Here is an 18,185-nt window from a genome sequence, read left to right on the forward strand (position 1 = left end):
ATTTGCACTTTCTGTAGCAAATGTTTCTCTACACATTGTACCTCTAGGTATGTTTATAGTATTTCTCTTTTCTTCAACAAGCACTTTAATTAATTCGTTTTTAATTTAACTAATTTTTAATATGACTTTTTCAATTTTTTGATCACCTTGCATACAATGTGCTGTCTAAAAAAAAAATTTTCCTCTATAAAAAAATTATATTTTATATAAAAATAAAATCATTAATGATTTAACATCATAAACAAAGCACAGAGGACTGCAATTTATTAAAAAGTTAAACAAGATAAAATTATAGGCTTCTTGAAATAAAATGTTGTTTTTTAGGAGATGGAAGACAAAACTGAAATGCACAAAATGCGTTGTAAAAAAATTATAATTTTTTTTTTGACATCTTAGTGTTCTAGCTACTCATTGAAACTGCAGTGGTAAATGTGCGCATGTTCATTTCTCCCTCACTAAAATGATAGTGAAACTATATGATGCACAATCTCTAGCACACAGCACGCAAAGGTAGTGATTTAAATTAAACATTATTGCACAATACACATATACTACAAAAACACCTCAAACTAACATATTGATTACAATCTATTATTTAATCATTTTCAGCTTGTTAATGGCTGCCGCTGAGAAATTTTCAATGTTAATGTGAATCAAAAATAATTTTTTTGTTTTGTTTACGGCAATACTTTTTTCAGTATCAGTTCAGTAAAAATTGTCATGTCATTCTTATCCTAATCCAACATATTTATTGGGGCATTTTTCAATAATCTCAAAAGACTTGATAAACCTCAGACAACACTTTTCGACAAGTACTCGAAAAGTCTTGGGCATAACATTGGTTTTGTGCTTGGCAAAACACACTAAAATTACCCACCACCACCACCACAGGGTTTCTTTAGGAAGCAACTTTACCAAATACGAATACTATCTGCTCAATTAGTAAAAAGAAAAATAACAATAAAAATCTGCACTTTCTTGGCATAGATCTCCTATTTTATTTATCTATTCCAATTCTCAAAAGAATTATTATTGTCCATTGGAAATTTGGAATTCTCCACTATTGGGATATATTGTGAATATTTATAGTCTGTCTCAAAATATCTATTAATAAGCTTCCACGTTGATAAGCAATTACGAAATACTATATGCGTTTTAATATTTTTTTGGATTTCAGCTATCTTAGCATGGGGTAAATAAGATACTGACAGAGGCATGATCAGTTTTTGTTCTAATTTCATGTTGGTATATTTTTCCCTTCCTGTTATCCATTCAAGATTATATCTTGTGAATGCCGCCCAATTGTAGTATTTATACTTGGCATACTCTATCCTATTTTATTTGCTGGCATTTGTAGTATAGAAATACTAATCCTTGATTTATTCTGTTTCCAGATAAAATTCCTTATTGCTACATTCAGTAATTTTAGGTCCTTATTGGGAATTCTAAATGATAGCTTATGAATGGGGTATAATAATCTGGGTAAGATAGACATTTTAATTCCATGAATTCTGCCAGTCAAATTTAAGTTTAAATTCTGCCATATTTTAAGATCGTTAACTATGTTTTTAATTATCTGTGAAAAGTTCAGATCATATATAGTATTGGGGTTATTCAATATTTTTATTCCCAGGTAGGTCATATACTCTTTTACTCCGTCAAATATATCATTTTTCCTCTTTACAGTCTTATATAGCCAGAGTATCTGTGATTTTTTCATATTAATCTTATATCATGAGATATCTCCAAACAGGAGAATATTCTCTATATTTTTTTCTATATATATTTCAGGATCTGATTAATAAAGCAGCAAATCATCTGCAAATAGCGCCATATGTGAATATGTTTTCTCTATCAAAATGCCTGGTGAGCATTTTTTTAAGCGGTGTATAAGTGGCTCTAATGCTAAGTTGAAGAGAAGCGGGGAGAGGGGGCATCCCTGGCGAGTGTCTTCAAAGGCCTTTTTAGCATCGACTGATAACAGAAAGGCCACCGATAGGATATCCCCCTTTTCCTTTTGCCAAAATTTTTCAATAATATGTAAAATATTTCTAATATGTTTTACTGATGTTCTTCCTGTCATAAAGCCTAGTATATAGCAGTATCGTATTTAATCTATTTGCTAGAATTTTCATTAAAATTTAATCAATATTCATTAACGATATTGGTCTATATGACTGTGGTTGTAGTGGATCTTTCCCTGGTTTTGGTATATCTACCATATTTACTATTTTAAATATGGGTGAAATTCTCACCTTCCCCTCATATATTTCTTGAAATACTTGATATAATGAGTCTATAATTTTCTGGGTCAGTGCCTTATGATACTCTGCTGAGAAGCCACCTGGTCCCGATGCTTTAGATAGAGGTAGCTTTTGTATAACTCATCTTTTTCTATTTTTTTATTGAGTACTCTGCCCTGTTCCTCTGTTATTTGTAGGAGATTGATTCCATAATAAAGGTATATACTCTCCCCAAGAGATTTTTAACAAGTATAAGGTAAAAATTTAGAATCATATATAAAAAAAAGTGCTCAGAGCGTCCCCAAATATTTGTACTAAAAAATATAATTGTAAATTTATGTGAAAGCTATGAAAAAGGAAATTTAAAGATTACTAATATATATAATAAAAAAATTGCTAGGTCATCTGAGGAAAACCTTGTAAAGATAACAAATAAATGGCAACAGATACTAGGAACACAAATTACTAAGGATCAATTATGCTATAGTATACAAATTGCAAAACAAACTACAATGGCAAGTGAGCTGAGAGAATCACAGTATATAATGTTACATAATAACTATATAACAACTACAAAGAGGAGTAAATGGATAAAGGAAAGTAGTCCAATCTGCCCAAAATGTTCTTATATACTACTTAATTTATCTCAATATTGGGCTCAGATTTAATTTTAGTTATCTAATATACTCAAAGAGAAATGCCATTTAAATAAACAAGCAATTTTTTTACTACAAATACCAAAGATAAAGAAAATTCAAAATAAATCATTTATTGTAATGGTGATATTAATAGCAAGAAGAACTATCACAAAACTATGGATTGAAACCCCCCCCCCCCATCTATTGTAACACTTAAGAAAGCAATTTGGCAACCGTGAATAAGAGAGAAATATGATACATTAAGCAACCCTATAGGAAGAATGCAACATTTTATGAACAAATGGAAAGATTATATTAAAACAATGAATGAGGAATCCCAAAATATTATATATAAGGGCTTAAAGTAAGGTGCACATTATTAGTGGATCAAGAACTAGCCAGTTGTGTAACAGTGAGAATTCTAGGGTGCTTGTGATACTGAGATAAGTACAAGCTTTGAATACCACTAATATGTAGTAAATAAATATTTTTGAAGCAGCGTTATACATAACTAGGGTTTTGTTTGTTCTCTCTTTTGTAAGACATGCTTTTTTCCTTTTAATGTCTATTTTATCATTTACATAATGAAATTTGATGTATAATTATTAATGTATGACAAATATGATGTATAATAAAATAATAATAATAAAAAATAAAACAAATCTGCACTATCATGCTCATAAAAATTAACAAAATCCATAATCCAATACACATGGTTTCTCTACCCATAATGCCCCTCTTCAAATTCCTGAAAGACATACACTCATATCCCTATGGTTTTGGAACACAACAGGTTAATTGAAGATATCTCCTATTAGCATCACTAGATAGTATTAAAATGAATAAATCAACATAATGTCTCTTACACCTGTGATGTAATTGGTAAACCCACAAAATTGCCATTTGGTTTTTGGATTACAAAACTGGTATTTTTACAATACAGGTGACAATATTAAGCTTCAGGGGTATTAACAGCAGAAGTATTTGTCATTTGATGAGGGAAAAACACACTGACTATACCGTCCGACATTCAGAAATCGTTATTTACTGCACGACTGTGATCAAGCCCTTAATTTTAAATGCTCTGCCGTACCTTTCCAATGAGTCTTCTATGTTTCTGTGCTATTTATTCCAGATGCACAATTTTAATGTACATCTATCTACATACAAACCCAAGGTGCTAAGCTTTGCAATATGCATGCAGAATATAATAGAAACCCATGCAGACTCATGCTGCTGAGCAGTAATACAATGGAATGAATCATACATTTGTAATATTAAAGTGGAACCTAATGATTTAATGACCCACTTAATCTGTCCAAAGTCCAAAACAAAAAAGCTCAAGCTTATTTAGTTCACATCATTTTTAAAGCATATTTATTTATATTTTCTTCCCAGAAAGGTATTTGTCATTTACATTTAAATGCAGTGTTTTGTAAAATATAAAGTCATTGATTTTGTTTTGCTGTAATACAAATATTTGCTAATTAATAATATTTATATAATCAATCAAACATGCCCCAGGTATTTAATATAATCTATTTTATGTACCACTGTCTCTCAAAGGTTATTATACATATCTAGAATCCATTTTATAAATTATTTTAAAATATTTATGTTAAATAAACATGGGAATAAGGTAAAAGGATATACAAGTCAAAATTTAACTTCCATGGTTCAGACAGAGCAAGCAATTTAAGGAGACTTTTCAATGTAATTCTGTAATCAAATGTACTTTATTCTCTTGGTATCATTTGCTGAAAAGTATACCTAGGTATGCTCAGGGGGGCAGTAGTTTACTGGGAACTAGTTGGTGGTTAGGGGATACACACATGTCTCTTGTCAATGGCTCATCAAATGTGATCAGCTAGCTCCCAGTACAGCTTTGCAGCACTGGAGCTGAATGTATGTATTTAACCCCTGTTTATGTAAAACCAGATGCCAGGCCTTAAACTCACAACCAGTTAAACTAAGCATTATATTATACTAATTTTGTAAATGTTATGGGGTTTTTTTCTATGGACATTCAGTCTTTACAACATTATGAACCAGTTGATGTGTGTATTACATCTGCACAGATATATTTTTATGTGGATTGTTGTATACATGGGAAATACAATTATTTTAAGTCTTCTGACTTATTATTTAAATAAAATAATTAAAAATAAATATGTTTTATATAAGGTCTGTCTGCATCGGAGCCTGAGGGCTGGTGGGGGCCACCAGAGCACTATGCAGCCCCAAGGAATTTAAAGCACTAAATAAACTCTGTCACTCGCCAGGACCGCCAAAGAAATTACTCAGAAATACATTAATTAGGTCACCACGTTTCCATACATCATGTGACCAGCGGAATGTTCAAATAACAATAGCAGGAGCAGAGAAAAAGGAAGCGAGGCCTGTGAGACCCTCAAGTCATTGGGATCATGTGACAGCTGTCACAGTATTCTGGGCTGTGATTTTGTGCTGCATTTTAACGATGAAGCGTAAAAAGTCAAAAGAGAAGAATAAATATGGTGAGTAGCATCTGGGAAAGGAAGGAGGTGCGTCAAAATTGCAGACTGATGTAGTAGGATAAAAATCTTAGGGCTTCTGTGGCTGTGTAGAGTAAATAAAAATAAAAAGTCCTGCACCAGGGCTCTCTGATCATTAGGTCAGACATTGCAAAGACCTTTTTTTATCATGTACTTAACCCCTGAAAAGCTGGTTAGAAACATTGTCAGTGTTGCCCCCCCCCCATCTTATTAAAGATGAGCTAACAGCTGGTGAGCCAATAAGAATACAGCTGGAGCAGAATGGGAGTGTGCTGGAAATGTGATTTTGACTACATATATTTATGCCTTTTTGCTGAGTTAAACACATAGTAAAGAAGGGATTTTTTTTTCTAAAAATGTCCCTTTAAGCAACCTAAATGATGAATTTGATATAACAGTAACATTTGTTTTTCTTATACTCTGATTAGGTAAATATCCTTTGCTTTTCAAGTAGATTTTTCAGTGTGTGAGTTTCAGTATATCCACGTGGAAGCAACGTCACTACCAGAGCAATAGTAAAACACTATATTGATTTCATATTAAATTTGATGATGACTGCTTAATGTGTTTAAACACAGTTTTGTTTTTCAATTTAACCAGTAATATCATCATAATGGGTGAAATTAATTTTTATTAATGAGCTAACAATTATTTGTAATAAATTATCGGATTTTAGATAACTACAAGATACAGAATGTAATCACTTTATTAAAATATATATATTCCAATGTACTCCTATTAAAATATTTGCATTTATTCTCAAAGTAATCTTTATTGAAGAGCATACCTAGGTAGGTAGTGTGAACATATTTGGAACATGTCAAACACTGCTGCCATCTAGAGCCCGTTCAAATATGTAACATTTTAAAGGTATTTTTCAAAACTGCTGCCGTATAGTGCTCCACCCACGTGCATGCAAAAGTTCCTGAGCCTACAACTTGCTTTTCAGCAAAGGATACCAGTGGAATAAAATAAATCTGATAATAGAAATAAATTGTAAATGTTTTAAAAACGTTATGCTCTATTTGAAACATGAATGAAAAATGTTGTTTCTTGTCCCTTTAAACCAAAAAAAACAATATTTATTAACCTGAATTGAGCATGTGCAAAATATATATGTATATTGAAAAATGCTGTGCAAACAACTAAGATGCACCAATCAAAAGAGGGAAGAAAAAAAGATGATGGATTGGAATAATCGGGTTATATTTTCTTAATAAAAATATTGGCAAAGTTTACCATGTGTGAAGCAACTAGAAATTCACAAGATAATTTTTTTTCTAATAGACTAGAATAGATTTCTATTTCCCCATTGGGTGCATTTGAATGGAAATGTTTTGGAACACGGTGCTTAATTTCTGATTTATAAGTATATATATATATATATATCTCAAATTCCTCAAAGTGAATCCACCCTCCTGGGTTGACTGCCTGGGTGCAAAAATGTAGGAAATATACAGCAGATGAATGCACTATTAGGGTTTCTTTATAACAGGTCAAAAGCAATTTATTGACGTTATGCAGTGTTTAATAAAACCCACTCTTCTAGATTTAGTAGCATTATTTAATGTCCTCTCCAGTCCCACTGGTTCCTATGTTATTTTCTGCAGCCTCTCATAGAGAATCATATAGACTGAGCTTTAGTAAGAGGTAACAAGTAATAACATAACAATTGTAAAGACTCATGATGCCAGAGAGACCAATGCAGTTGTATGAATCTAGTGAACTGACCTTTCCTAGAATAACACATAAATTGTTAAAACTGGAGAAGCTGTTTTGTTTTCAATGACAACTTTATATAACACTAACTGTTTAAAGGCATATGGTATTTATGTGAATTGCAGCTGGATTATTTGGACTCTTATAAATGAATGTTAACACTGTGAACATTAGATGGCAGTGTTGTATATGAAATGAGCACTACACTATGAATGTGTTACACTGTACCTCTTTGTTATAAAACAAAGAAATGTGTATAGCATTTAACTGTGTCTAGATGATATTAAAGTAATACAGTGAGTCCTAGTGACATGAGATTATTATATTGTCATGCATGTTTCAGACTACACACACACATATATAGAGAGAGAGTATTTATTTACATTTTCCTGCTATTGTACAAAATGTGAGAGTTTTTAACCAGACACTGCTGCTATTGTTCATTTACAACAAAACATTATTGCTTTAAAGGGACACTCAGGTTAAATTAAATTTTCATGATTCAGATACAGCATGTCGTTTTAAACAACTTTACAATTTACTTTCATTAAAAAAATGTGCACAGTCTTTTATATTTACATTTTTTGAGTCACCAGATCCTACTGAGCATGTGCAGGAATTCACAGACTATACGTATATGCATTTGTGATTGGCTGATTGCTATCACATGGTACAAGGGGAGTGGAAATATACATAACTTTGAAATTTGTTATAAAAAAATCTACTACTCATTTGAAGTTCAGACTAAGTGCTATTGCATTGTATTGTTATCTTGCATTTATTGATTATGCAAATCTAATGTGTTGACTGGTCCTTTAAAACTGTTGCTACACGGTGAAAACTCTTTGCTGATGCTAGCAAAATCCAGTCTCCATTGCTCGAAATAGTAACTTTTCTTTTACATGCATAGCTAATTAACTGCTTTAGTGTGTTAAAGAGATATGAGACATAACTGTATCAGCTTTAATGGTTATTATGTATTTGTTCCTGCTGGTATGAGAGACTTACATGGTATAAATATGTGTAAGCTCAGAATGTTTACTTGACTGTACATATTCTCAGTATGCTGATAATATTGTCAGTTTGATTCTGATGCTCAGTTGATCTATGAAACTGCTTAATGTGTCAGTACTGCAATTTACTTTGCTAATTTTAAAAAGTTAGGTTTATCACATTACAATACATTTATATGACACTGTAACAATACATCTATGTATACTTTAATTGATTTAGTATATTACAGTATTTCAATACATTTTTTTATGGTAATCTTAATCAACAAAAAAGGTGCCTAACACAAATTAAAAACAAAAATTTAGAGGGTGGATATAGTGTAAACAATGCATTCCCCTCCATCTCAAAGTGGTATAGTATTTGCATCCGAATCATAAATTTATTTTTCTAGATTGTCATTGGGACTGTGTGCCATGCTAAATTGTTCTTTAAGCATACAGTTGTGACTTTACTTACTGTATATATACAGTACAGTATAACTGGTGACAGTGATAACATTTATGTCCCCTGTACATTTACAGCCTGTGGCAGCTATACAAAATGATCAGTTACTGACATTTTATATTAGTGCCTCATTTCTTTAATGACCTTACAAATCTGCGTGACTGTGGGTGTAACAGTATTACAATATACATTTTACACGGTTTTAAAGTGCAATGACATTGATACTACAATATTTGAGTTATATCACATGAGTCAGTATATTCTACCAGTGGACAGCCATACTATTTAGTTATAGCTAATATAATAATATTGTGACATGGTAGCACAGTGTTTATGTGTGACGGTGTTAAACTTTATGTTTGCTAATGATACAACATAGTTGTGTTACTGTGTCTCTGAATGTGGAGAGTGTGTGTCTAGTCAGAGCAACAAGAATATCTAACATCATTCATCATTTGGCCAACAGGTGCCACTGCTGCCCAACTTACCGGATCCAGGCTGCTGACGCAGGATGGCTGCTCTCCCAGGGGAAGCAGAGGAGGCAGGAGACGGTGGCTGGCTGTCTCCTGGTGGTGGGGGCCGCTTATTGCCGGGCTCTGGTGTAGCTCTGCTTATGGGGCTGCTCCTGCGGGGCCCGCTGCTCTGGATATGGGACACGGCCTCAGCCGCCTGCATGTCTGGTGGGGAGTAGCGGGCTGTGACCCGAAGCATGGCCTGGGCTTTGTGCTCCTGGGTCTCATCGTCCCCATAATCTGACACCCGACACTCATATATCCCCTCATCCTGCTTCCGTACGTTAGACAGTCGCAGCCGATGTGAGATGTCATTGCCCTGGACCCGGACCGTCTGCAAAAGATTGGGTATTGGGTCAGTGTCGGGTGCCCAATAACTTGACGCTATCCACAAAAACCTGATCCCCAGTAATCTGATTTACAATAACCGAAATTGGTAATGGAGATAAATATTTTCACCATCAGTTTCCAAACTTTACCACCTCAATGAAAACAAGGCCCCAGTTAGTAAACTACATCTCAATATAAACCTGACGACTATACTATGACATCCTGCCACTGACCCTAAAATTACAATGACACCATCGTAACAGACCCCCAAAAAGATAATACCAATAATACCCTGGAAACACCAAATTACCAAAATAACCGGAATACCAAAAAAATCCCCAGTGACATCGACATCAGTGAATAGATGCCTAAACTTTTCCTCATTTGGCAGTAGCATGCCCCCCAGTAATAGGGCATTGATAATTATATGTACCAGTAATCTGAGCCACATGATTATAACAGTTACATTATTATACAGTTACAGTCTTACCCTTTGCTTCTGCCCTGCAATATCAGACCCCATTGCTAAATCTATCAAATTCTCTCCCCATCCCAAAAATAAAATGATTTTTTTTTACCCTTTTCTAAACCCCAAAATATTATATTTCAGAATCACTAAACTGATCATATACCACCCTTTTTACATTGCCATCACCCCTTTTATCTAATACTACTCCCTTAAATATAAAACACAAGTGAAATCTTCACATTCAACCAATTAGTATTCTTTATCTCAATAAATTCGGCTTTCTGTGTAAGTTTGTTTGCTCTGCTACCTGCAGGACCCCAATAAACACATTCAAAACATTTTCAATATTGCTTTATCTTTAATCAGTGAGCCATTAAATTGAGATAGGCCCAACATGATTAATGCTTTAATACACCTCTGGATCAGATATTTGACTCTGGCATCTGAAAGGTTAAACTAGACTATAAGTTCTAGTAACTTGCAAACATATAATACAATTCAGATGTTTAAATGTGCCATTAAACAGGGTACATCTGAATATAAACTCACACACACTAAAAACATATACACACACACATACACACCACACACTACACGCACACACACGTACATAATACACACATGCACACACATACATATGCAAACACACACACATTCACACACTATGCGCACATAAACACAGCACGCACACACACAACAAGCACACGCACACACACACACACACTACATACACATTCTACATACACACACATACACACCACACACTACACGCACCCACATACACACAAACACACACATTCACACACTATACACACTACACGCACATAAACACAGCACACACACATACACACTACACACATGCACGCACATACAGACACAAACACACACATTCACACACTATACACACTACATGCACATAAACACCGCACACACATACACACACACTACAAGCACACACACACTAACACACTACATACACTACATACACACACACTACAAGCACACACACACACTAACACACTACATACACACTACACACATGCACACACATTCACACACTATACACACTACACGCACATAAACACAGCACACACATACACACACTACATACATACACATTACACACATGCACGCACATACACACATATTCACACACTATACACACACATAAACACACACTACACACACATAAACACACACTACAAGCACACTACATACACACACACTACAAGTGCACGCACACTACATACACACACACAAGATTTCCATAAAATCCTTTCTATGTTGGATATGTCAGTGTTCACCATATAGTGAGTTATATGTGTACTGGTCCCATCTGATCCAGCACTAGAACAGGTTATATACCTGAAATAAACCTCAGGTCCATCCTAGCAGATTCATTTTCACTTAGCATGACACACAATCCACCTGATGTCATTTAATATTCACTTACTAAACATACTGTATATCTCAAGTGAGTCTTAGAAAAGCCATGATAACAGACAAATTACTCTCATGTATCATTTTTACTGACACCTATAGTTCTTCTTACATAACTAGTCCTGCACCTCCGATCCACTGATTACATCTGGGGATATATAAATTCTGCTATAAAAGATAGAAGACTGTGGTTAACCCTGAAACCTTAAACCTCAGTTCTGTTCCCACTTGTCCAAACGAAGCTGTATCTGCTTCTAGCAGAAAACTGCAAGTATCATTTATAACCATTATTCAAGTTTTCCCTATTATTAAAGCAAATATACATTTTATTTCTGAATCATTTTCTTTGCTCTTATTTTTAATGTATCTGTATCAGTTATAGGCAATATCATATCCCAATCTTACAATTATCTATAAGACCCTTTTACCTATATATTTTGCAATATGGCTGGCAAAGCTTACATAATATTTATACTAAAGTGTTGTCTGCCTGGCAGGTTGATTATCTGCTTAAATGGGATTGCTATGGCCTTAATAACGTCATTAACATTGGCAAATGCATCACTTATTTTTGTTTAATATCATGAAATATACATAAGATAATATCAGAGCAATTCTAATTTTAACTTGTAATCATATGTCAAATGCATATATTAGCTGCTTTGCCATTAATTGTTTTTACTTGATGTGTGAAGTAAACATGATCACTAGAAAGATAATTTATATCAAGAGATAATCTAATCCTTGTATCACAACAAGCTTAATTCAAATAGAAGCTTTCTACAAATAATAAACAATAAGGGGTATTTTTTTTTCATGGAAAATGACTAGTCAGTTGTTGCAAAGGATGATCCTGAGTGTAGCCTTCATTATGCTAACATTCCTAGTGTTCCGTTTTTAACCCAGCTGCGTGATTCTGGGTCACTTTGTCCTAAGCACAAAACACCAGCTAATGTCCCTTATTGTATACAAAATATCAGCAATCCTGAACTAAACTGAGCTCATCTAGTATCCGCCCAGAGGCCCCAGAATGAGGTATTAGAAAAGGTCAATTGACTTTAAACTAGATTTAAGAGCTCTATGCATCCTGTCTTATTTTCTCCTTAATAAAATGGCACTAAGACCAGCATATTATTGGAGAAACATGTTTTCAAATAGGACATTTACCCTATTCAATGTCATAAAACTCCTCTCCTACCACAGCTATATCTTATTTTAAAAATGGAAACATTTTGAGATATGTCCAAACGTTTTATTACATAAATCTGTAGAACAGTATATTGCAAACAACTTGTCTGAACTGACTCTGCATGTGTAGAGCACCAGAGCAGTACCTATTTACTTTAACATGTAACCATCAACAAGAGATATAAATAAACCATGTGTTTTAGTTAATAACAATATTTTACTCCTATATTTGAATATAAATATTGTAATGGTTTAATACTAATATATAATTAAAAGTAACCAATGTAATCCAGTTCACTGTCTGCATTGAAACCTTATTTACTTTAAATACCTTGTTAAAAATCTATTGTAGCTCCTTCTGTTTCTGAAACCCCAACATATTAGTAACTGTTGCCAGAGGAGCATGCAGATCATATTAAACCACCAGTAATGATTACAGTAATGCACTACAGCTAACCACTGACCTATCCAACATATAGCGATTTGGGAAAAAGAAGAATTAAAGTGATAGTTGTAGTTTTTATGGAAATATCAAGTATTTAATACCAGAAGGGACATTATGTTGCCATGTCAACATAAATCAAATTTAAAGACTGAAGGATGACAATGATGAGGAGGATGAGGATGGTGGTAATAATAATAATAATAATAATAATAATAATAATATTCATCATTATAATTAATTTTTTCAACCCTTGCAGGTGGATGTGGTAACATACAATTCATTGATTTCCCCCCAAATAGAATTATTTATTAAAATCACTTACACTGATTTTTGTGGCGTCCTTATTTGATATGACCTAAAACAAGGAATACACATTTGTTATATATTTGTGAAGCTTTGAACACATTCAAATATATCTATATACCTATATCGGTATCTATCTATCTATCTATCTATCTATCTATCAATTATCTATCTACATATCTATCTACATATCTATCTATCAATCTATCTACATACCTATCCTTTTATCTATCTATGACCTATCTATAAATGTTATCCACCATATATAGATTTTGCCCGTTGTATTGTAGGATTTGTTTTTGTTCATTGGCTGACAATATTCCATCCTAATAATCACCCATAGACAAAAGTAGATAAAGTATATCCCTAATGTGTTTACAACCAGGCTGCCTTCTAGAGAGGTATTTACATATATAACTAATAGGAATAAATATCACATTCGTTTCTCAGCTGTACTTTCTGAACTGTCCTCCCACACATCACAATTTGTTTTCGGGTCTTTTTATATTTAGTTATTATATTGCAGTAACTCATAAATGTAGCCCCTTAGTAAAAGTACCAACTGTCATTGTGAATGCTACATGTAAGGAACAGGATGAGTTGTGGCAATAATAATGTAATTATCAGTTGTGTCTTTGTGCATTTATATTCTGAAGAAGAGACAAAGAGAGAGTGAGAGATGAGGTGAAGGGTGAGTAAACAGAGGGTATAGGGAAAGGATAGTTAGGTCAGAAAAAAGGGAATCAGATTGTGGAGGGGAGGGGGAGGGCAGAGAGAGAAATATAATAGTGAAGGGAAAGAGAAGGCAGAACAAGGAACATGTTAAATGCAGACAATGAATAATATTGGGGAAAGGAACAGAGGAAGGCAGAGAGACAGGCAGAAAAAGAGAGGAGAAGAGAGAAAGAAAGAAAAAGATTAGAAGAAAGGCTCAGCAACCAAGATAAGTGGCAGAAAAATGAAATAGGTAGATGATAGATAATAGATAGATAGATAGATAGATAGATAGATAGATAGATAAAGGATAGGTATGGTGATAGATAGATAGATAGATAGATGATAGATAGATAGATTGATTGATTGATTGATTGATTGAATGATAGATGATTGATAAATAGATAGAGATAAAGAGATAGATAGATTGATGATAGATAAATATATATAGATAGATAGATAGATAGATAGATGATAGATAGATGATAGATAAATAAATAGAACGATAAATAGATAGATAGATTGATGATAAATAGAGAGAGATAAAGAGATAGATAGATAGATAGATAGATAGATGATAGATAGAAACAGAGACGTGTATGAGAGAGTATGTGTGTATGTAGTGTGTGTTTGTGTATGTATATGTGTGTGAGAGTGTTTGTTTGTAATGTATATGTGTGTGAGAGTGTTTGTTTGTAATGTATGATGTGTGTGTGTGTGAGAGAGAGAGAGAGAGAGAGAGAGAGAGAGAGAGAGAGAGAGAGAGAGAGAGAGAGAGTACAAAGTAAGAGAGCTAAAGTTGACCCTGTGTAGTCTCAGGTTGTGTTGCTCTACCTTAAACATATATAGAGGATTCTAGGCTTAATTTGAGATATAAATGGATGAATGGTCTCTTCAGCACAAACTTTGAAATAGAAAATAGCTGGCCGTGGTGTTCCGTTTCAATATAAGTAAATAATCAATTTAGAGAAACAGAGAACCTTTGAGTATTATAAGAAAAGCTTTGATGTTTGTCAGTAAAAGGACTAAAATTATGCACCGACCTAACCTGGAAACAATGCTGTTATACGTCAATGTTTAAGGAAAATTATATCTGGATATTGGTGCACCTGGAATTCTTTTTTTGTGATTCTGAAACATTTTTTTTAACACAACGAGGTTGACTATGTCAACAATCTGCACCATGTATTTAATTAATTAAAACACCTACTGAGCCTGACTGTAATACATTTTAGTAGATATTTTTGTAGCCGAGGTGGGGGGGGGGGAGGGGTTATGTCAATCATGCATGTGTGTTTCACCACTTATAGCAAATGTAATATATAACCATTACCTTGTTTCTGCTTCCAGGGGCACTGATAGCTAACTCATGTGCCATCTCCCTGGCTGGTTCCTTAAGGTACCACCACTGGATTTCCAGTGAGAAAGATGTGGATCCGCTGGCCCGGAAAGCACAAGGCATCTCAATATCATCTCCCTCCCTTATTGTCACATCTTTGGGGACTTCAGTAAATGTGGCTGAGAGGAGAAGATAGAATTACAGGGGTGGTTAACAGGAGAGATTAATAGACAATATCAGCCTGTTCCAGTGTAATCTGATCTGGCTTTACTCATGGGTTTAAAGCAGTTTGTTAAATGAGACTCCAGCGGTTTAGAAGCTGAAGCAATAAAAAAACCTCTCAGAATCCCTGTCTCTAATGAAAGCAATCTCTTCCCATGTTAACTGATGATGACAGTCTCCTATAACATAACTATAACGTCTCTGGATTACCAGGTTACAAAGAATCAGTGAGAAGGATGAGTACACAATACTGCAAGAATAGCTTTTCTAATCTGCCCAACAGACTATCAATACATACTGCAGTATGGTAAATCGTATATGAACCAATATTAAAAGTATGATTATGTTTAAGGAATGTATATATAATATAGTTAAATGAGTTAAAGGTTACATATACAACTCTTTACATCAGTCAGGTTATATAAGGCTTCTTCTAATACTGCAATGCATATGCTATTATATTGAAATAACTATTTTTGAAATGTGTTTGCTTTATGCAACCACACAAAATTCATAGTGAACATCAACAATACAATCTGGTCAGATGCAACCGCAAGTGATTATCTACGAGCTGCATATATTATATGAGAGGTTGGGTACCTCATTACATCTGGGTGCTAAGTGCCCCCCCCCCATATGAATCCCTGCATGTAATTGTGCAATCAGGGTACACTCAGGGTAAGGTAAGAGATACTCACCGTTTACACTAAATAACAGAGGCGAGTTCAGCATCAAGTAACACAGAGCACTGAGCAATCCTTGTTTTTCCATTTCATACATGTCAATGTTAGGGCAAGGAGCTATCAAAAACAGATTACTAGATCGCCACCAGCACACAACTAAGAGATTTCCAATCCCATTGCAGAAAAGTAGAACATACACAAGTTTCTTGGATATTTGGTCCAACGTTTAATATATATATATATTTCCAAAATAGTCAAACCCCACAAATATAAAACCAGTTATAACATCCACATTGAAAATGATGAGATGCCCTTTTTAGATTAGGCTTGATCCTTTCACCAATCTTCTATTATTTCACCAACTCTGATGATCTCCAGAACAGATAAAGACGGTATTCAACTTCCACTGATAGGGTAAGATCTCTTGTTTTCCAGGAGAAGATCTGATAAGGTGTTCCTTCCAAGACCCATCCCAATATTAAGCTCTGTGGCACACTGGACTTTCTGAGTCAGCCAAGAGTCTTCCTGTCACTCCGATCATTGAAAAAAATCGATGCCTTGCAGTTTGTGACCCGGGTTCCCCATTCATTGGTTATTAATCAGACAAAATAATCTAATGGCACTTCAGAATCAGCCTTGTCTCCCTTCTCCACTCTGGATCCTTTTTGAGCAGAGCAGACCTGGAACTAAATCAATTTATGTTTTTACTTCAAAATCCACAAGAGAGAACACCTATAATATGCAATTTCACCAGTCCGTTTCCCCATCTTAATGGTTTGTTAACACCAAATATAATATATTACGATACACTGTGTGACCATTTGGACCTAGAATTGTGACCAAATATAGAGGAGGTTAAAACCGGCATCCACTTTAGCCAAAAAGGCTCATCAATGCACCAATTCATGCACCCTGCTTTCTCCACTCCACTAAAAGCAGAGGGGGCGGAGGGGAAGGGGGGTGGCAAAGGACACGTTTGTTTAACCCAATGTTTCCCAAACTTTCTTGCTATGACGGACCATTGGCGTGCCATTAAACAGCATGTGACAGCCCTAAATGAATTCTATATATCTATGACACCCAATCAAATTATTAATAAATTAAAGTGTTATAAATACTATGAGCATGGAAGTTCACGTAGACTAGATGGCAAAATACATGTCCTTAAAATCTAAAATAACATTTTCACGATTAAGAGAGTTTATATAAACGGTTAAATACTGTAAACCGTGGTCCATGATGTTTTCTGTCGAAGCCCTAATCCTGTGTGACACTCTCAGCCGCAGGCTGGGAGCCCTAGACTGAGAATTACCGATTTAACCCCTTCTGTTCTCAAGATATGCATTGCCAATAGGGCGAGGATTGTTATGGAGAGAAAACAGATTTGGAGGGGGGGGGGGGGGTTGGATAGTGAAGTTGTGAGATAACAGTGAAGAGAAAACTAAATAAATGAAATATCAGTATGCGTGTGGGGGTCACTTGTCACAACAACAGGGGCAAACAAAGGCTTTTACTTTTTTTTTCCAAGTAAAAGTAGCAAATGGTTTTGTGTTTGGGAAACAATACAGAATATCACGATTCCTGTTAGCGATTAACTGAAATGCATTGCATCTATCTAGAGGTTATTGCACTTTCTGGAACAGGAGACAATTCAAATCATTAGCTTTTTCCTCTCATTACCCTGAGCACAAATTGACCCCCTCACAGATGATTTAAAAGGCTTTGCTGCACACATCCAGCACTTATGGGGTTTACCAATTCCTCTAAAGTAATATATGTATTTATCTAAAAAAAAACACACACACACATTTTAATCATACAAATGTGTAGAGAGTAAGCTAAATGTTTTTCAGTGATAGTGTTTATTTTGAGATATGAATGAGTGCTTTTTGGTAAACAATCAGACAAATAAACACAATGGTGCATGACACATCTCACAGCTGCAAGG

The 18,185-nt window shown here is 34.4% G+C and overlaps 1 protein-coding gene across 1 annotated transcript in view; it reads right to left on the reverse strand.

Annotated features, from left to right (window-relative positions):
- The window catches only part of VSTM2B (V-set and transmembrane domain containing 2B), a 209,027-nt gene extending 191,978 nt beyond the window's left edge, over positions 1-17,049 (reverse strand). The window contains exons 1-4 of the mRNA XM_053695150.1: positions 16,253-17,049; positions 15,327-15,511; positions 13,299-13,331; positions 9,081-9,438 (exon numbers count right to left, since the gene is read on the reverse strand). Of these exons, the coding sequence (XP_053551125.1) occupies positions 9,081-9,438; positions 13,299-13,331; positions 15,327-15,511; positions 16,253-16,334 (658 nt within the window). The 5' untranslated portion in view covers positions 16,335-17,049. The remainder of the gene's footprint in view (positions 1-9,080; positions 9,439-13,298; positions 13,332-15,326; positions 15,512-16,252) is intronic.
- Positions 17,050-18,185: the final 1,136 nt, after the last annotated feature.

Source organism: Bombina bombina, chromosome 1, assembly GCF_027579735.1.
Source record: "Bombina bombina isolate aBomBom1 chromosome 1, aBomBom1.pri, whole genome shotgun sequence".
NCBI classification, from domain to species: domain Eukaryota; kingdom Metazoa; phylum Chordata; class Amphibia; order Anura; family Bombinatoridae; genus Bombina; species Bombina bombina.